The sequence below is a fragment of the Chenopodium album genome, chromosome 21, assembly GCF_948465745.1.
Source record: "Chenopodium album chromosome 21, dcCheAlbu1.1, whole genome shotgun sequence".
NCBI classification, from domain to species: domain Eukaryota; kingdom Viridiplantae; phylum Streptophyta; class Magnoliopsida; order Caryophyllales; family Amaranthaceae; genus Chenopodium; species Chenopodium album.
In genome coordinates this window covers 40,796,170-40,818,367 of record NC_137854.1, presented here as the reverse complement: position 1 = coordinate 40,818,367, position 22,198 = coordinate 40,796,170, and the positions used below count along the sequence as shown (strand labels likewise).

The following is a 22,198-nucleotide window of genomic DNA, read 5'->3' as shown; positions in this document are numbered from 1 at the left end:
ATTTTAATTTTTTTTTACTTTGTACTAGTTTTCAATTCGTTCTTATGGGGATATGAATATTCACATATCATAATCATGATTACCAATATTTAGCTCTTTACATCAACCACCACCAACTAAAAATTTAAATACATCACCCGATTACTAGGGTATGCATTTCAATTTCAACGTAAGAGAACGGGCCCTAAGTGCTTGTTATCTTCTGCTTATTTTCAATTAAGTTAAGTTAAGTTCTTTTCTTAATTTCCTTCTCTCATAAAATATTCATTTCGGTTTAGTTCAGTTTAGCTCAGTTCATTCAATCAGAACAGACCCTTAATATACTTTTGCTTATTTTAAAATTTTAAAATGAGCAAAAAAATATCAAATGAACTACGTGACCTTTAAATGAACAAAACATGACCCAAGGTCAATTCTTGCTACTTGTACTTTCTTTATTTTTTTGATTTTTTTTTCCTATGATTACTACCGGTATGTTCTATTCACCTTATTTTCACTTATTTCAGGTGTAATAAGTTTAGATAAGTTTAGTTAAGTTCAGATAAGTTCAAATCAGGTTTGATAAGTTCTAACAAGGGTTACTCAAGTACAAATTACAACTAAAATAAGTTTTAATAAGGTCTAATAAGTTAAGATAAGTTCAGATCAGGTGAATAGAATGAATACACCGGTATACTAATTTTCTTTCTTTGATTAGTTCTCATATATTTTCTTTGGTTACTACATCTTTTCTTTAATTGTCATTTTACCATAAATAACCTACCATAAAAGGAAAGAAAATAGTTTGTTGCAAGTAATGGCTATTTATGGTATTTGTTGCGAGTAAAAAGAAACGGAGGGAGTACAAGTATTATTTATAATCTATCTTTTGAGGTAGGAGAGAGGAAATTGTTACGTAATTAACATTGGTATGTAATACTATTTGCTTCATTTTTCATAAGATGCATGACTTTTCAATGGCTACATAAAAAATGTAGCCACTGTAATTACTTTTAATGTTGATCGTTTAAATATTAATGATAAATCTTGTCCATTCATACATTTGACTTCTAAATTATAATTTTTAAAACTGCTTTATTTTGGGGGGAAAAAAACTCTTGATTGTCTCTGCCATTGATGATTTTCATATTCAACCATCAACCTAAATCTCCCGGTTTCAAATTAAAAAAAAAAAAAAATCAACCTAAATCTCCATTAAATTACAATGGAAGAACAATAAACATGGATAAGGATTAATGTATAACTAAACAATTAATCAAAACTGCCAACTAATAACCTTGAAAAAAGGAATACAATTTTATGCATCGGATAGTTTAATACGAAGTACAGTATATGGAAAATTTGATAGGATCAACTTTATTCTTGCACTTGATGGATTTCACGTTAAGTGGATCGTTTGGTTCTTCATACTTTGCAGCAAACATTAATGGAAGCCAATGGAAGCTTTCGTAGTACTCCAGTTTTTTTTTTTTTTTTTTTTTTTTTTTAAAAAAAAAAAAAAAAAAATCAATGGCCTTTATTTACATAATGATAATCAACGGTGTAGATTTCTTTTGATACAGTGGCTACAATTTTATTGTAGCCATTGCAAAACTGTCCTACTTTATAAATACAGAAAATAAATTCTTTCTATCTTTCTTCTATCACATGGGTTCTCTTTATTTTTTCTCTCCGTCTCTCTCTACACCAAAAATTGTCTTGAAGTCCGAAATAACAAAAATGAAAATTAAACGGAGAGAATATAATTTTTATGGCGTGAACCATATAATAATGAGGAAGCCCCAGTTTCTCACCGTGAGAAACGAATTCGTTTCTCATGGGGGCATTTTTGTGAATAAATCAACAACTTTTTCAACTTTATTTAACTGTGGAGCCTACAATATTGAAAAAGTTGTTGATTTATTCACGAAAATGCCATCATGAGAAACAAATTTTGTTTCTCACCATGAGAAACAAGGAATTTCCCTTGCTAAATACCGCCAATGTTTATTATCAAAATGCCAACAAAATTAATAAATGGACAAAATTACCCTCACTCATCACGTTGCTCTCTCTCCTAAGTGCAGCAAGCCTCATATATATATCAATTGTCAACCACTACAAAATTAAAGCAACCACCATTGCCACCACCACTCACGCCACCACGGCCACGCCCACCACCACCCACCATCACTGCCCACAACCACTCACAATCACTACCCACAACCACCAATTAAGAGGGTTGTTTTTATTTTCATATTTTTCAATTGTCATTTTTTTTTTTGGGAAGAAAAATGGCATCAACAAGAAGCATCAATGAGAAGCATAAAAAAGCTATCGATGAGATGAGGGCAGAGGTAGAGCCAACTGATATTACACCAGGAATAATGAGCTCAAGAAGTATCCGTGTATTCAATAATGGAGTGGGAGACATGGAATTTCAGGAGTTTAAACAATGGGGAGGTGGTATGGTTAACCCTTGTCCTACTGTTATTCCATTGTACAGCGAAGAAGCAAAGATTGTCCAAAGCAGCAGAAAGGGGGCTGTAGTGTATGTTGGCCCCAATGTACTAGACGGTCCTAATAATTGTGCGTGGGTCTTGGCATGGTCCATTAATAGTAATGGCTACAAAAATCAGGTGACCATAAGAATCGATCTCAAAATCTCTTGAAATTTAAAAGAAACTTTAACCATTCGACTTATTTGAGTTATCTCTCACTCTCATGTTACACTACATGCATTAATGATGTATACACAACTTGGGATGTTTACTTTATAAGGCAGGGTTATTCTTATTCCTCTTATAGTCTTATGACCTAATTTTAATTTTATGATTTTTTTTAGATTTATGCGGAAACTGGGCCTAGTGCCCTGTATGCTCCAGAGTCTATAAAATGGGATGCAATCGAAGCCAACCTGGAAGAGTCGAGCACCCAATGTTATTACCATGATTCAGAAACTGGCGCCGTGGAGTCTGCTTCTATTGATCCATATGAGGATAGTCCAAGAGCTGCTGCAGTCTTCGATGTGGACCTTACCAATTAAAGAAGTCGAACATAAGCAATGCATGACTATGCTAAACCTACTTATATATAATATAAATATAAACAATCGTTCCCTACCTTTATTTTTGTTTGAGTGATTGTAATTTCTACATACATATAACATGTTATCAGTGGCGGATCCAGGATTCCGGACTAGGGGTAGCACTAAACGCATACTAGAAAAATTAAAGGGACGAAACAACCAATATACGCCTACGAACTTGAAACTCAAACTAAATTTAAGATGGTAATAACACATCAAGTTAAAGTTTTTGGATAATGTAATTCTAAAATGTTACCATCAAATTTTAACTATCTATACATTTTGCTATGAGTTATTATTGCGGATAAAATTATGCATGTACATCATACTAGCTATCAAAATATATATTTCGTATTACAATCAAATAAAATTAGTCGATTTATCAGATATTATTAATTTTCTTCACGAATGAATTATTTATATATATTGCATACTATTATTGTTGAACAAAATTTTATGGAAGTTATTTTTATGTAATGTATTTAAAAATAAATGTCAAGAAAGTGAAAAGTAATTTGGAAAAGAATCAAAATTTTGCTAGAAGTCCATTTTATCTTATCCATTTGTATTTAAAAATAAATGTCAAGAAAGTGAAAAGTAATTTGAAAAAGAATCAAAATTTTGCTAGAAGTCCATTTTATCTTACCTATTTAATTATAAATGTCAAGAAAGAGGAAAATTATTGTCAAAAAAAAAAAGAATAAAGTATATGGGGAGAGGATCGAACCTCAGACCCCCGGCACTCAAAGGAAGCTTTAATAATCTGCTTGGTACCGCTGAAGCAACTTCAGTATTCATGACATAGTTGCATTATTTAATAATTATTAAGTATTAAAAAGGAAAGTTTTTTAATACAGTTTTTTTTTCTTTTTCCCGGGGGTAGCACGTGCCCCCCCCGGGTTCCAATGTAGATCCGCCAGTGCGTGTTATACTGTTATGTGTACGTATTACCTTTTCCATCCCTTTTTTTATTTCTCTATGTTTTTCGATGCTATTCTCTTTATTTGTAAGTTCAATACAATTAAAAAAAATATATCTTCGATGTAAACCTTAAGGGGCCATTTGGTTGGGGGTATTCATCAAAGGAAAAGGGAATCAACCACCCTGATTCCCTTTGTTGTTGTTTGGTAATCGTTTTTTTCATTCCCTTTACCCATTCCCCCAAATCCTTTTAAGCTCATTCCCCACCCCACCCCCCAGGTATTTCCATTCCCATTCCCTAGCCACCTTAACACCACCATACCACCATCCTATTTCCTACTGAAACCACCGGAAAACCCAGCCCCCTCACCGTCGGTCGTCCCCCTGCCCTTCACTGCACATCCCTTTCCCCTCGCTGCGATCTCATAGCCCTCCTCCTCCCCGAAAAAACCTCCTCCAACCATGCAAAAACCTAGAAACACCTTCTATCTCCCCGTAAAACCATCAGTCGACGTTCCCACAACCCTCGAAACCTTCAATTCTAGGGTTTCGAGAGTGGTGGGGGAACCGCCGACGATTTTATGGGGAGAGAGAAATTGATTTTAGGGTTTTGTGGGCTGGGGGACGTTTTTGCGGGGGAGATGATAGTAGTGTGGTCGCGGAGAACATCGGCGAGGGGTGGGGGAGATGCAAAGAAGGGCGGCGAGTGTGATGAGAGGGCCAGGCGACGGTTTTTGGGGGAGAGGGAGATCGGGGCTATGGTTTTGCGGGGCTAGGGGTGGTTTTTTCGGGGGAGGCCGGGGAGGTCGAGGCAGGCAACCCTAGCGGCGGCGAGTGGCGGGGGAGGCGCGACGAAGGGCGGGGTGTTGTGGAGGAGGTGCGGCGAGTAGTGGAGTGGCTGGGTGGTGGCTGAAATTGGTGGGGAAGTTAAGCAATGTGGTGGTGGTGTGGTGGTTGGACTGGTAGTCTTCCATTCACTCCATTCCTTTATTATTCGAAACAAACAACACCCAAAACTTAGGGGATTTTCATTCCATTCCTTGTATCTCCCTTTGTTCATTCCATTCCGATTCCCCCCGTGCAAACCAAACGACCCCTAAGTATTTTATTAAAGAAGACAAACATGAAGATTAATTCTTGTGTGCATTATTTGGATGTTATTTAACTTATCATTTCCGATTCTACCTCGTATAATGCGTGCACTATGACTACTCCTTTGAGAAGAGTTATTATCGGAAATCCCTATTGCTTGTATACGTGAAAGTTTCATTTATTATAACTATTTGCATATATCAATAAATGTTTTGAATGTTGTATAGATCTGCAATGTTCAAAACTTTAGTAGAGATAACCGTTGCTTACTTCACTTAGAAAAAAATAATATTTAGTAAAAATAAGTTCATAGTAAAAATTTGTAACTTCAATGAAAAATATAATACACAATTAGTAAAAAATAATTTTAGTTCAATAAAATAATTTAAATTCAGCACAAAATAATTTTAGAACGTACAGTAAAAATAATTTAAGTTCAACAAAAATAATTGTTGTTCAACAAAAGTAAGGTGAGTGAACATGGTTCTACTTTATTTAAGCTATGGAATGGTAATAAAATATATTATTCTATAAATTTAAATGTCTAATAAATTTTACTCCCTCCGTGTTTTTTTAAGTGATACATTTTGACCGCCACATAGTTTTAGGCAATTTAATTGACTTAAATAAAATAAGAGGTAAGTGGGGTAGTGGAGTATTAAAAATTGTTAAAGAAAGATAGTGGGGTTAATTGTTTATTGAAAAGTAATGAATGTGAGAGGTAAGATATAATAAAAAAGTAGTATTGGGTTTGGGTGGGGACTATGAGAGGAGAGAGATATAATATTTTAATGTATTTTTTTGCCAAAAAAGGAAGTGTACCACTTAAAAAACACGGCCGAAAATGGACAGTGTATCACTTAAAAAAAACACGGAGGGAGTAAGTATTTTTTCAGATGAATCAAAAATAAATTAAACAAGACCTCATAAATTTATATTTTCTCTGATTTTTGAAATATTGAATCACTTTTCTTTTAAGTAAATTTCACAAATATTGCACATATCCATCTTAGGAAAAGAAATATTTATGTTCTCATTGCAAAAACCTAATCTAACACCTTTTTTTTAGCACTCTACATTATTAAATATAACCGTTACTTCTACATTATGTAACTTAACGTGGATTAGGTATTTGCAATGAGAACATAAATATTGCACATATCCAAATGAAGTCATGTTATTATGGAGTATTTGGAAATGAAGAAGTAACGGTTATATTTAATAAGAACTCTACCTCATCTATCATGTACTAAATTCTTTCTTCTGTGCTTCCCCCCCTCTCGAGAATGGAAAGCTAGAAACTATTTGGACTCTCTCGACTTATAATGACCGAACTACCCTAAATGTCACTTGGTCCCTTCCCCCGTGGGTTTTTGTAAACTAAATTTTGACGGGTCTGCTGATAAAAGCTCTTCCACTGCTGAGGTTGTCCTTAGAGACTCGTATGGTGGCAATCATATTATTCATATTGCAAGTCGTACTAATAACTTGGGATCCCGTTAAGCTTTTCTTTTGCAGCAATAATAATTTCTCTCCGCAATGGTCTTCTACTAGCTAAGGATCATAATATATCTCTTATCTTCATTATTGAGGGTGATAGCTTAACCGTTATTAAATATCTATAGTCATTTCAATTGTAGTGGAAGATCCAGCTATTAATGGAAGGCTAAGATATAAAAACCTTTTTGAGTTCCTTCTCAACTTTCAAGTCACAACACATTTTTCACGAAGGAAACAAAGCAGTAGATTATGTTATTTCTCTGGGATACTCCACTTAGAAACCATAAACTAGATGGAACACCACAACCCCAAAATCAGGGTGGGGCTTATTGTCACATAATGCGCATATAGGACCAACAAACAATTGTCCTCAGGCGTATTTTGTCCTCAATCAGGCACACCTTGGGAAAACTTCTCAGGCAGTCACTTATCCCAAGTTTACTCATAACTGAGAATTATCTTAGCATTGAACTACCTAAAAGAAAGGTACACCTTGTTGGTGTGAGTAATATAACATATCCTTTTTAAAGCAAAGCAGGGCTTCACACTAGATCTGTACACACAGCCACGTGGCCATGTACTTGAACCACACGACCATGCCTTGAATCGGGAGCAAGGAAGATAAACGTCGAAAACTAGGAAAGTGGGACAAGACATGTCCATGCCTTAGGGAGGCATGGACATTCCTCGACGAAGAAGTATTGAAGACTGACTAGGCACATCCATGCCTAATACAGGCATGTTCGTGCCTTAGCGAGCTTCACCAGTGTTCAGCCATCAAGAGGCACGTCCGTGCCTAGACAGAGTTCAGATGAGGCACAGACGTGCCTTCAATTTTCAATTCTGGTAAATTTTGGATGTGAGGCAGGGCTGTGCCTAAAGGAGGCACGTCCGTGCCTCAGCAGTTTTGGCCGATTTTGGATACTTAGTTCATGGGCTTTATTTTCTCAAATAAAGTCTATCTTTTCTAGCGTATGGGTTAGTATAAATACCCTTAGGTTATTTCCTAGCCATGTGATCATTAGTTGAGTGATTTTTCAATTCAAAAATCTGAGAGTCTTTTGTGTATTTCTCATTTGTGAAATATGAGAGAGATAACATTAGAAATCTGAAAGACAATCAATTTGCTTCTGTGATTGGTTTCAAATCTGTAATCTGTATTCCCCAAGATCAATAAAGATATTACTCTCGCCTACCCGTGGACGTAGCCAACACATCGTTGGTGAACCACGTAAATCTGTGTCTGTTTTTTTTTGTTAGTTTTACATTCAATATTTGTTCTTTCTCACATCCGTTATAACAATGTACTATGAACAACACGGGCATGTACCTATTCGGTCACCGAAGACAAATTCTTAAAAGGGACGTTTAATTTTGTTACTATTTAGTATTCACACATTATACACTTAGCTCGTAATATATATATACTATCTTTTGTGATTATACTTAAGGATGGCATGAACCAAACTTGATGATATTTGAGAATGATTCGAACAGAACATGACATGTACGAGTATTCGAGAATGACCCAACACATGCTTAATCTACGATGATAAAGAAGATCGTACTTGTTTTCAACTCATTCCAAACCAAACCCAAGTCAAATCAAATTGAACTCCAATTTAATTAACCCAAATATGACCCAAGCCAAATACCAAAAGATACAAGATCCTACATGAGCCCACCTAAAATGGCCTAACCTTTTTTTTAATATTGACTGATTGATTATGATCCAAAAGTCTTCAACAGGAAACTAACTAGACTGCCAATTGTTATTATGTGCACCTAGCACCAGTGCACCACGTCTATACTTTTGAACATTTAGTAAAAAGAGTTGAACACTTTACAAAAAATGAACACTTAGTTAAAAAAAAAAAAAAATGAATACGTCTTAAATACTGAACATAAACATGCAATTTTATATTTTTATATTTTATAAGGAAATGTTTATTTTATATGCAATAAATGATCAGTTTATATTACAAAACTATTGAATTATTACGAGTCAGACAAACTTCTTTCAAAAAATTGAGGTTTATTATATAGTGTTGCATTTAAATATATAAATGTTCAAAAATTGTGATTGTTCAGATTTTTTTATTAAATGTTCAAAATTTGCGATTATTCAGCTTTTTTACTCAATGTTCAAAATAAAGTATCGGTGCGGTGCATTGCGATTGTTCAGATATTTTTTTACTAAATGTTTAAAATTTGCGATGAAAAATATTATTGCTTAATGTTCAAAATTTGCGATTATTCAGATTTTTTTTCTAAATGTTCAAAAGTATAGACGTGGTGCATTACGATTGTTCAATTTTTTTTACTAAATGTTCAAACATATAGACGTGGTGAACCATAAAATTTGCGCCAGATTACGACAGCAGCTGGATTATAGTATAAGCTTAATATGGCCTAAGTGCCTAACCTAAACATATGAATTGAATTTGATAATTTTTTAGAGGTGAAATTGAAATTGGAAGTTTATTGGGCTCCTTATTGGGCTTCAATAATTGGAGAATCTAAATATATGAGCTCAAAATCAAATCTCCATTTAGTAGTGAAGATGAAACAAGTCTCTCATGATTTGTCATATGACTAAAGCCCAAACTATGTATAGATAACATATGCCACGTTAGCAAAATCATAGGTCCAAATTACACTATGCTCATGAAAAAAGGTCAATCACTAAAACTTGCCTAAACAAATTGTATCCTCCTTATCCAAAAAAATAAACCACCAAAATGCACTCAAACTAGTAGTGTAAACCATGACCACCATTTTGAATCCTACCATCACTTTACTCCAAACCAAGATCAAAAAATCACCACCCTACACCCACCACCAATCCCATAATTCGTCGGCGATTCGATCATTGCTATCAGATGATGACGAAATCCAAACTCAACGTCGAAAATTTATGGTCACAACATTGCTAGGAGGGTTGAGCATTAATGCTGCTTGTTTACCATTGAAAGCACAAGCTGAAGAAATGAAATGGGGCACCCGTTCTTTTATATGGGAGCGGTTTTTCGAGCCCGGTTTATCACCGGAGGATGCGGTGGCTAGGATTAAGAATACAGCTGAGGGGCTTCATAGCTTAAGGCATATGTTGGAGACCATGTCATGGAGGTATGTCATATTTTATATAAGGCTAAAAGAGGCTTATTTGAAGCAGGATATGAAGAGTGCTATGAGTATGGTTCCACAAGGAAGAAAAGATGATTATGTTAATGCTGCTAATGAGTTGGTTGATAATTTGGCTGAGGTATTATAATTCTTGTTTTGTTTATTTGTTAATAGTTTCTTTATTTTCTTATCATAATTCACTTAATATTGTTATAGTTCAAGAAATTTTTTAATTAATTAACAGTGTTGTGGATATTAATGTTATATCATAAAATTTGTACTTAGGATTAGACTTTGAAATTGATAGAGCGACTCCTCAAATGAATTAGTTCAAAAATCAAAATACTTGAAAAGTTAACATCATTTAAATCGATGATAGCCTAATAGGTCATACTAGCACGTATGCCTAATGCCTTGCATGTTGGAATGATATATTAAGAGCTAAAAAAACATAGATCTAATGGTAAGTTCGTTAGGAGTACATCATAAGAGGTACTCCGTTATAATTTTATAAATGTACATGGCAAGTGAGTCTAGTCAATATAGTGCAAGTAACTAGGACATACATAATAAGTGAAATGTGTGGTGTGATAAATTGTTACAATGGACAATGAAATCGAACTTGTCTTATCAAATTATTTTGTACACATACATTTTCATTCTCAACTTTTTTTCCCTAGCATAATATAGAACAAATGAGCCATTTAATACATGAGTGAATTGTTGCATTATTTGTTCTTTGTTATCTTCGATTTTCATCTCTAAAATTGATTGTTCAATGCTGATCCTACTTTTATTTTATAATGCAGTTTGATTACTATGTCCGAACACCTAAAGTATACGAGTCATACGTATTCTATGAGAAGACATTGAAATCAATAGACAATCTCTTGGGCTTCTTGGCATAAGCTCCTCACAAGACAGAGGACTCTGTTTCAACTCTGCAATAATTTCTGCAGTATAAAATCAGTACATAAGATAGTTGTTGTAATATTGAATATTATTCGGCCTGACTTTTTTCGCTGAATAACGTTCTATTTAGCTTGTTTTCCAATGATATATCGAAAATGATTATAAAGTCACTTGATTAATAATCATATTCAAATTTAGAGTACAAACTAAGACCATTCTGTTCGAGATACATTCACAATTTACAGTACTATACTGTCTCAAATAAAAAACAGTGAAAAGTAAAAATCAAAACACACAAAACAACACTAGAAGAAAATATACATTTCAGTTCTTAGGTGTAACACAAATTAATGATGGCGGGAGATAGCAAATGCTGATAAGAGGATAAGTAGAACGAACATGACAATTGCGACATAGGAGCCAATCAGGGAACCAGAAGTACGCTCACAGAAGTTGTTGAACTGCTGACAGATTGCGAACCAGTTGGCTGAAGTATTGCCTTTGTGTGCCAAGTATACGATTGCTGTTGCTGCTGAAGCTGCTGATGTTAATAGACCCAATGCAAGCTATATACAAAAGGAAAAGAGTGATTAAAAGAAGCACCTAACACGAAGCATAGTTACTGATAGAGTATGAAATATACAGGCCTCAACCATCAACTTAAGCTTTTGGTTGAGATGGCCGCTAACTGTTACTACACTTAATTGTTACAATTGAACGTTCTTAGAGTTATTTGCTAACAAGTTTTTCTATGTAACATTTGCTTAGGATTATAATCAAAATGAAGTACAAAGTATCATAGAACTGAAGGGAATATTACGAAAGATGAAGTAACTATGTAATACCATGTCAAGAATGGCCAAAACAATCCTGGTGACTTTAGCTCCACTTCGAATGATGTGAAAGATAGACAGTGTAAGAGAAAGCACCAAGTAACCTGTTACTATTGCGTTTGCCACCACAAAGAATCTAAATAGAAGCAACGGAAGAAAATCATGTCATGTTCAAGTTATGTTGTTAACAAAAAAGACTAGTTAGGATTAGGCCTACATGATATTTTTGAGATGGTCGAATTGTAAACTTACGTGAATGTTGGGAGATCATCATATTCAGCTCTAAACCGAATAAATTGAGTGAAAAATGGAAGTGTTTCATTAGTTGTTCCCATAGCAATCGCGCTAGCAAGGGTAGCAAGGCCAGCAACTACCCTAAAGAGGAAGTCGAGGATGGATAGTCCTCGACTTGCACTAGCAGCACCCTTAGAGGTCTCACCGGCTTCAAGTCCTCCCTTTGACATTTTGCTTTCTTTGTGGATGATTTGATTACTATATGAGTACTTAAGTACTTTTCGGAACTCTTAGGCTTTTTGATTGCTCGAAAGATGTAGAAGATTTTGATGAATGATGAAGAGAATGAGTTGCAAATGGTATATATACTTAGGATCTTAACAAAAATTCCAAGAATGAGGAGACAAAATGGATTGGCTTAATGGGTTTGCTAGGAATTAAGTGGGATTGGTGTTCTGCTTCTCTAATAAAGCCAAAAATAAGTAATGTATTTGATGTTTTACAACATGATTAAATACTAGATAGTTGCTAAAGCTAAAAATTACGCTATTTTTTCAAGACCTTTTGGCTTTTTACCTGCTTTGTATATGGAAATTTGGTTAGTTTTACAATCATTTAATTTACATTTATAATATAATAATTCCACTTTAGCTGGTGCTTCTGTGTTGATTAGGTAGGATTTGTTTTTATAATTTTTTTTTTATTGAGTTAATTGTCAATACTTTAACGTTTTCTTAATTCTTAAAGTCAGCTATTTGACGTCCATTTAATTTAATTTGCCATTTAAGGATAGTCAAAACTTAGTGGAGTTGGGTGTTCTTACGTGGGATGAGTGTATGAGACATTGAGACATAGGTCAACACTTTTGACGTCTTATTTGTAAAATACGGAGTAGAAAATTCTAACGAGTGGTTATTTATACGTCTTTTTGGTTTAATTTTTTTAATAGAGTATGTCCTATGTTAATGCATGAGATCGATATTAATAACAAATTAAAAAGACAAGAGACTAATATATGGAGCAACTTATTAATATTTGTAAGAAATTGTACAATAAAAATGTATTCCGTACATCTTCTATATAAGCCAAGAGCTGAGGTATATCATATCTAAGATGCCCTTAATTTTTCTTACTATCATAAAATGATTGATAATGTAGATAAATTTAAAAATGTATATCACACACCACATTAATGGTATATAAGATAAATATATAACCTAAAATTTGTCGATTTGATTGCTTAATTTTTGTTAATGTGAGAATGTAATTTAATGAAAAATGTACTTGTGGTTACTGGTTTGTTGCTTGCTTAATTCATGGTTTTTTTTACTTGACTAAGAATAAGTTGACAATTACTTACATTATAATAATCAACTTTAAACCTTAATTTGCCGATTTGATTGCTTAGAGACAACTACCTACATTACTCATCCACAAATAATATGTTGATAATTAAGGTTTAAAGACACCCTAATAAGCTTATCTATGCTCATAACAATTATAAAAGTCCTACAAGCTATATATTAGAAATTTATAATTCATCCATATATTAGAATAAATACAATTATGTAAGTCACATAATATATAAAGCAAGCATCAACTTTTTTTGCTAAAATAAATTTATAAAATCATTAGAATAAATTGCAAATAGCTAAGTACATAGATAACAATGCCTCAAAAAAAAAAAAGTACATAGATAACAAAAATTGCAAAATGGTATATAGATTAAAAAAATAAATGAAAATTTTTCAAATAGGCACATAGACAATTAGACACACTAGGAACTGGGGAAGACAAAATGGATGCATAATATTATCTTGAAGGGTAATAATGGATATGGATATCGTTGTTATACTCTTTCACTCAATACACGTGACATACTGCCCATGTCATTGTCCTCATTGTATAGGAATACTCTTTCACTGTAAAAAGTCATCATTTTTGGTATTGAGATAACGAAAGAAACACAGTTAATGTTAAACCTAAATTTACAACCAACGAATGTAATACAATGGATTTATTATATACAACCTAATCTAATATGAAGTACATTACAATATTACATATACTTCCTCCGTTTTTTTTTTTATTTAGTTGTAACAGTTTGACTTTTACACTATTCATGTATTTCACTTTGATTAGCTTTGACGATTAATACTTAAATAGTCACATCGATAGTTCCTCATGGTTTATGCATGAAAACTATAATAATAATTAAGGGATATAGCAACCGCGGCATGACACAACACATGGGTCAGGTCATGCATGCTTGACCTCCGTTTATAATCGACCCAATTGGAATGCAACCTAACAATTTCTTAGCTCGACCCATGCAAACACCACTTGAACATGAGGCACGCTACCATGACACGTGGGCCTACATGGCCTGTGTCAAACTTTTAAATGTTCCCTCAAACTTATTTCATGGCATTTCAACTCTAACTTAAAAAATGCAATAATTTAATTTGAATGCTAAAGTACTTGGCTTTGGATAAGAATTTGCCAATTCCTAAAATGATCCCTAATTCATGACAAGGTCTCCCAAGGTACATATAGTTATAATTAATGTTATTCTTGGAATTACTAGTGCACCTACCTAAATGCAATGATTCAAGTTAAGGCCTTAAGGGGTAGTGTTGAAAATAATTAGTTTGATTAAGCTTTTCCATATAGCTAGATGATATAACAAATGCATTTTCATTTTATTTTTTGACAGGGACAAATAATGCATTGTTATCCTAAGATTAATGGTTGTAATTAGGCTTAAGAATAATCTTTGTTTCTTTACCTATCACAATAATGTTTATAAGAACATTGTATCCTTTAAAAGTTGAAATAATCTATATAACAATATTGTTTTGAGAAGAGTATAAAAAGAAGGGACATACCAACGACGAGTAGTCTTTCTAAGATGTGCCGGCTTGAGAAAGCCTCCAATTTTCTGATATTTCTTGAAATTATCCTTCTAAAGAGTTCATCTAAACATAAAGTCTCAACATTAGCACTTATATAAACTTATTATTATTATAATTATTGTTTATTATCACCTGCTAAACGAGTTGTTAGAAACATAATATAGATAACGACAGTTAATAACTTAGAATTTTATATGAGTTCTACTCTAGATTGTTTCGAATTACACTGATTGCACAACTACTTTTACTAGTCATACACCTTGACAACAATTTATCATACTTTAAACTGAAAATTTCTTTTTATAAGTAATATGAATGAAAGGAAAAAAAGAAGAATAAGAACAAACAAACAAACAATTCATTTTAAGATACTACGTATATAGAACCTATTTGCTATAAAACCTTGCATGCCTAAACAAATAACTTATATGCAATTGGTATAATTTATAAAGATAGAACTAAATTATGTTACCATCACACAAAGTTAGGGCCCTTAATTAAAAGTATAATTGATAAACAATAATATTGTAAATTTAGACTATGACTTAGTAAATGTAACATATTATTACTAAGGATTAGTTATGAACATATAGATCTAGAGTATAGTGTCACTCACCGACTCGAAAAATATAACAATCGTCTTAGCTTTTGTGATGAGGTTTGGCTTGAAGGGGTTGTGTTTGGATAAATTAAAATGATTTCCAAACTCCAATGAAATAATAATAATAATCATCATCATAGATCTAGCATGTATATACAAGGTAAGTAATGTAGCCGAAGACAACTTGCCGGCTTACATCCATCAAACATTTATTTGTGTTTGTATGTGCTCATCTAAGAAATACGATGGAGGGGTCGAGGAAGACTAGCCGGCCGGTGGTGTGCCGGCCGGCAAGTCATCCTTGGCTGCATTAACTTTACCTTTGTAAAAACATGCAAGACATTTGATGATACAAGATATATAGCTACTAGCTTACATAGCTAGGTTACTATTTTATTGAATGAAGTTTGTGTGACATTCTTCTAAAAATAGAAATGTATGTTGACTATATATATAAATGGGAAGGATACCTAAGAAGATGGAACAAAGAGATATGGGTGAAGAGTTTGTTAAGGCGTGAAAAGAGGGTAATTTGTTGAGTTTCATTAGCAAGGCTATATGATAGGGAGCAAGATTTTCATACCTCATATGGTTTGGATTATGTCTCTTTTTTAAAAAATAAAACAAAATTCTAAGGAGGTGAGGGTGATGAGAAGGAAGCATAACGGATAAGGTTGGGTAAAAAAAAGTGGGAAGTCTAAAATTTTATTTATCTACTCAATAGTAAGGAATGAATCGAATGATTCTAAATGTATGTAAACTTTTCTATTTTATAATGTTCTTTAATTTATATTTAAAGTGTTCATGAATAAGGAAAAAAAAAGGATGGATAAAGTGAAATAGACCGAGTAAAAAGATATAAATATTCTGATGTACGATAAGAGGGAGGCAGTTCGTTATAACAAATTTGTAAAAAAAGAAATAAAATAAATGTATTAAGAACAGTGTAAAATTATAGATTTTTTTTTTTTTTTGAAAAGAGTGTAAAATTATAGATAGAAAATAAAGAGTTTAGAGTATTGTGAAACATAATATGTTTTTTCATATTACCTTATTTTCCCTCTAAAAATCTTAGAATTAGAGTAAAATTATAGAATTAGGGTCTGTTCACATTTACTTAATTTTAGTTCAGTTCAGTTCAGTTCAGTTCAGTTCAGTTCAGCTCCTAATTTCCCTCTCTCATAAAATATTCATTTCAGCTCATTTCAGTTCAGCTCCAATCAGTTCAGTTCAGTTCAGTTCAGCAAATGTGAACAGACCCTTACTTAGTTTTAGGATTATGAGATTTAGATAAGTTAAGTTTCTATCAAATAAAATCTCGCAATTCAATTAACAAATGCAATATGCATGTTATGATAAGTTCATAAATTTTAACAGAAATTTAAAGATGAAGATAACAAACCATTAGTTAGCTTAGTCGTATCATGATTCATGACTATCATCCCATGGTGGGGATTGTGAAACTAATTTTGAAATAAATCATTGTGAAAAGTGAAACTACATTAGTGAAAAGTGAATAAGTTGTTCATCCACTAATTCTCACAAATACTTTGAAAATAAATTGAAACTAGTTGTTTAAATTTATTCATTATCATTTTTTTTTAGTTATGTGGTTTTTTTTAATTAAAAGCAAAAAACCCAAAAAAAAAATATAGAAAACCAAAAAAGATTGTTTTCGATTTTTTATTGCCAGTTTTCTAAATTATATTGATTTATTTGTTTTAATGGACTCAAATAATTTTTTTATTCATTATATGACATATATTGTATAACTTTAAAAACAAGTACCAAAAATCTCAAAACTACAATGATATCGGGCGGATCCTTTCAGCTAATTTCAAAACAAAAAAATATTTATCCACTAAACATCAAGATAAAATATTTATTTATATTTTGTCAAAAAAAAATGTTTATTTATATATTAATATAAATACTAGTAAGATATTTATTAGGAGATATCATAATGAAGTATATATAAGTGTTTCAAAAAAAATAATGAAGTATATATATATCTCTAGTTTTCACCATCCAAAAACAATAGCTCTGTTGATTGCTTGCAAAAACTATCCAATGCAAATATGCAATACATTTTCACTCTACCCCTAAAATGCTACTCCGTAATTATACACCGAAAAAGGAAATTGTGAAACTAAAACTCCTAGCTAAGGCCCTAAGGGTATAAGAAGTATAACTTACCATTTCTTATTTTCAAAAACCAAATGTAGGAAACCACTAAAAAAAATCACTTTTTTCATAATCATTATAACTTCAAGCTCAATGTTAAAATGATAGAATCAAAAACTGAAAAATCATAGTGGTATTAATGTATTATTAATCAATCAAAGTTCTATTATCATATTATTAAAAATTAATTTATATCTGTTTCAAAAAAAAATTAATGTATATCGAATTTGCCTTAAAAAATTTATAAGTGAAAAGTCCCAAAATTCTTGGTTAATTTGAGAATAAGGATCGAAAAGGTTAAATTACGCTTAGGGTCTTATAATATGAGGTGTATATGTTCATTTGATAAATCTAATAAGGTCAATTGTCCTCTAATTAATTCATGCAAATGGACATCTCTATTGTAAAACGTTGTGAAATGTTTATGTTAGAGTAATTATTTTTGTACGTAAACTCATCCTTTTTATAAAACTCTTCAATTCGTGTTGAAGAAAAAGGGCCTAAAGTTGACACATTGGCAATTCAAGAGGTGGAGACCATAATTTTATAAGCTCTTATCCACTTACATTATACACTGCCAATTCCTAACATGCATTGAAAATGATAAGTGAAGTTTGATAAGTTGCAGCAAAATGCATAGCATCTTCATGCCAATACGCCACGTTTTATAATTAAAATGGTGCTTGAACTATGTAAGCATATATACATGGACACTAGTCAAAATACTCTTTAGAATTTTTAAAAAATAAAATAAAATAAAAATAAAAAATCATAAGACATTTGTCAATTTTGAAAAACAAATTTAATATTCTTAGAAATTGCCTTCTCTAGCCAGGCCACCTAAAATTGGATTAAATAATCATGTGCTAGCTACTCGTGGTAAAATATGTAAGGAGCAAACTAATTATGCATACTTCCTCCATTTTTTAATACTTGCAATATTTCTTTAAAATAAAAATGTCGTAATATTTACAACACACTACAAATGAAAAGATTTTTAGGAAAAAGTTGTACTATTTATCTTATTTAAAGCACATGGCCAACTAAATTATACTCCAAAAAACCTCTCACCCTATTTTAAATTGTATTACATCATGTGAACCCCACTTTTCTTAAATAGTATGAAAAAATGTGTGTTGCAAGACTTGCAACTATTAAAAAACGGAGGAAGTATATTATAGTAGTTCAACACAAATTCTTATATGTAGCCGGTCAAACCATGTGGCCAGGGTACTTCGTAATTGTTATAGGGGTTACTGCTTCAGAGTTGTAGAGGTTTCTCGGTCAGTTTTACAAAGGTTATTCGGTAGTGTTATAAAGGTTACTTTGTTTTTTAACAAGTGGTCATACGGTGTGGACAACTACACAAAAAATGTGTTGTTGTATAAGGACCTGTTCACTTAAGCTTAAGTTCAGTTCAGTTCAGCTCCTAATTTCCTTCTCTCATAAACAATTCAATTCAGCTCAGTTCTGTACAGCACAAATTATGATCAGTTCAGTTCAGTTCAGCTCAACTGAGTTCAGTTTAGTTCAGGTCAGTTTACTTCACTTCACTAAATGTGAACATGCCCTAAGTATAATGGTATGTACTCTCTACTGTGAGATGGTTTTATAAAAGATGTGTTACAAAGTTACAAGTAAATTGAGATGAATAGAATATTTTTTAATTAAAGTTGGTTGATTGATTTGAATGCTATCCTATTTTTACAAGTAATTAGAAAATTTACTACTTGTCAATGCAACAAATATTTTTATTTTTTTATTTTATTATTATTTTTTTTGTTACATAGAATGCAACAATAATAATTAGATATGGATGAAGGGGCAAATAGAGGAGTGTTTTGGACATTTCTTTTTAATTTTTCTACTAGTTGAAGTGTTTTAAATTATTTTGAAGCTAATGTGGGATAAAGGAGAGAATCTTATTCTATAACTATCAATGACATGTAACGAAGTAATATAAGTATAAAGAATATAAATCTATATTCAAGGACTTTTATGAATGTGTAATCATTTTATTATGACCCTCATGGCCTCATACACGAGTTAGATTTTCCCTATATTTTTTTTATTATATCTTTTAAACTCTAAAGAATTTCAGGTAAGAGCACAAGTTTATTAAGTGTTATCATTATAAGAAAGGTCTAATATAAAGTCAAAAACTCGGGGTTGAGTTTTATTAATGAGAGAAATTACTCATTTGTTTCTTAGCTTATAGTTTGTCGATTTGACCTTTTAAATTTTCAATCATTTATAGTTTAATTTGCGGACAATTATACCCCTATTTGTTTACATATTTACTTCAATAATGCTACCAACAACTAAAGTTGTGATATAAGCTCAAACCAAATTGTACACAACTAGATATGATGTATACATCGCCTATTTCAACAAAATTTTAGAATGTATGAGACAAATAGATTGTGACCAAGGGAATACTTGGAATGGACTTCCGATGGGCCAATTTTGCATATAAGTCAGGCCTCATTTAGACCAAATAAACAAGATTTAATTTAAGCAACTCTAGGTGGTTGTGATTTGTGCCTATATGAAGCAACAAGCAAGTTATGAATCACATAAAATTCAGCAACAAATCAACAATATCGTCTAAGTTCCTTGTTAATTGGACCTTTGGAAAAGGCAAAGGGTAATGGTGATGTCGTCTCATGCACCTCATTAAGCTGCTGTCAGCTGCTCGTTGTTTCTTCTAGCTAGCAAACAGCCTAATCTCATTGATAGAGGTGACCATTTTCTAAGAATCTAAGGTAAAGAGATATGCATAAGTTTATCTTCTAATATATTTTGTTTATAATATTACAAAAATATAAAGTGCATGTGATGTAATGTTTCTTTTTACTCTTAGGGCATATTCTGATTGACTAGACTGAACTGAACTGAAGAACTGAATTTTTGATGAGAGAAGGAAATTAAGAACTGAAGTGAAGTGAAAATAAGCTGAAGAGAACAAGCTCTTAGTCCATTGTGCATGGATTATATTATTATATTGAAGTCGTTTGATTTATGCTTAATACTAACGTTTTTATTTATGCAGCTTAATAGCTTATTATTGAACTATTAAAATGTTAAAATTGAAACGATAAAATTCCTTCAAAAAAAGAAATTTTTTTTTTTTTAAAATGATACAAAATAAAGGAATTACATGGACTGATCACATAAAAAATTTATTCAAAATGGTATGAAAAACTCCACAAATTGCGAACACACATGACTTGAACATGTCCTAATCCAATGTTCGATGGAAAAATAGAAAATCACCTTTATATTTGTACAGAATAATCGAAAATACGCCCTAAAATCGAGATTATTTCAAAATAATCAAAGGTTGAGATCATTTAAAGAAAATCGGTCAAAGTTAAAATTATTAAAATCTATTTTTTCCTTAATAATATAGCTCTTCGTGAATGGCACAAGACTGCTAAGCTAGTAATTAATCAGAATACTACTACGTATAAGTTATGTCAGGAAAAACTGTTTTAAAATCTTTTTTTGTTTATTCTTTGTACATTTCAAATCTCGTTTCTCAATAGAAATTCTAAAGAATCTTTTTTTTTTTTTTTTTTAATTCTTAAATAATTAGCCTACCTTGAACATGAACCGCCTTGCATATCAAGAACCCATACACTGGATATTAAATTATAAATTGTGATCTGAAATTTATATTCTTTGCTAGAGAATCCACATATGATACCCTGACAACCCTTAAATGGAATATATCTCAATGAGATTAAAAAGGAATTTTTCTAGATGCTGATTATTTATTTTATTGCCATTCAAGCAATTAATTCGGATATCTTTTTTATTACAATAGTGCGACTTTTACATCTTTTTATACATACACCAAATTTGATCATACGTTGAGTCTTTACTAACATACAAGAAGTTTAAAAAAAAAAAAATAAATAAATAAATAAATCAAACATTACTATATTATATAGTCTCCAAGCATATTTTAACTAGTTCATAAATCCTACGAAGTAGATTATTTATTAAATTATTCATTTTGAAATGTGGTTTATGAATCATGTCTTGTAGCTCGTTTATATTGGATAATGTTTGTCATTTGAGGGAGTAGAAGACAATAATTTGAACAAACCCATGTACTAATCTCCATTCTTCTATATGGTATTGGCCATTGGGCCATACGCCCATACTAGCACAATCTAGCATGAATAAAAAATTAATGAATTAATTAAAAAAAAAATGGAATAAGTATAAGCAGTGAAGCACAATTGCACGAGGTACAACCTAGTATAATACTACAATTGTTAAGATATGGATTTATTGGTATGACACGACATGACAAAGTAAGAAAAAAAAAAAAGGTTATGCATACAAGTACAACACGATACAATACATGGACTTAACCTATGCTGCACCTTAAAAAATTTCAGTACGACACCTAGCTACTGGGCTCAATTGTGAATTGGGTCAGGCTTAACTAGACTCAAGGCACTGCCTGACACAGCCCACATGGGGCTAAAAATCTACATTTAATAGGGATGAGTTTATACAAAAATCTGACAAAATAAACATGCAATCATGATTCATGTGTATCCCCAATATCCTCGTTATCTTTTTCATGCATAGGACCAACCCAATGGAGCTATTTCTGGCATTTGTGGCTTGTGCGGTTGTGCCTATGTGCACACACTCGCGTGTGCATGTGTGCAGATATACATACGCACTCGCACACCATCATGCCTAGTTCATGCAACAATGAGGATGTAATCATGCAAGTGATAAAGAGAAGCCAAATGAAGGGACTAATGTACATCATAGCAGAAAAAGAATG

General features: G+C 32.1%; 2 protein-coding genes across 2 annotated transcripts; one reads left to right on the top strand and one right to left on the bottom strand.

The window, feature by feature from the left end:
• The first annotated feature begins 9,269 nt into the window (after window positions 1–9,269).
• LOC145601113 (photosynthetic NDH subunit of lumenal location 2, chloroplastic-like) lies at window positions 9,270–10,765 on the top strand. Its single transcript, XM_081657055.1, has 2 exons — window positions 9,270–9,845; window positions 10,516–10,765. The coding sequence occupies exons 1-2, from the start codon at window positions 9,348–9,350 to the stop codon at window positions 10,612–10,614; spliced, it is 597 nt and encodes a 198-aa protein (XP_081513181.1). The 5' UTR covers window positions 9,270–9,347; the 3' UTR covers window positions 10,615–10,765.
• Window positions 10,766–10,848: 83 nt separating this feature from the next.
• On the bottom strand, window positions 10,849–11,963 carry LOC145601114 (casparian strip membrane protein 1-like). The gene is made up of 3 exons (XM_081657056.1): window positions 11,704–11,963; window positions 11,464–11,587; window positions 10,849–11,184 (listed from the first exon to the last, which is right to left on the bottom strand). The coding sequence occupies exons 1-3, from the start codon at window positions 11,913–11,915 to the stop codon at window positions 10,966–10,968; spliced, it is 555 nt and encodes a 184-aa protein (XP_081513182.1). The 5' UTR covers window positions 11,916–11,963; the 3' UTR covers window positions 10,849–10,965.
• Window positions 11,964–22,198: the final 10,235 nt, after the last annotated feature.

Coding starts and splice junctions, on each gene's coding strand:
- LOC145601113 (XM_081657055.1), top strand. CDS start 9,348: ATGACCACCATTTTGAATCCTACCATCACTTTACTCCAAACCAAGATC. Junction 9,846..10,515: donor TGGTTGATAATTTGGCTGAG/GTATTATAATTC, acceptor TTTATAATGCAG/TTTGATTACTATGTCCGAAC.
- LOC145601114 (XM_081657056.1), bottom strand. CDS start 11,915: ATGTCAAAGGGAGGACTTGAAGCCGGTGAGACCTCTAAGGGTGCTGCT. Junction 11,588..11,703: donor GATGATCTCCCAACATTCAC/GTAAGTTTACAA, acceptor GCTTCTATTTAG/ATTCTTTGTGGTGGCAAACG. Junction 11,185..11,463: donor TTTTGGCCATTCTTGACATG/GTATTACATAGT, acceptor TTTTGTATATAG/CTTGCATTGGGTCTATTAAC.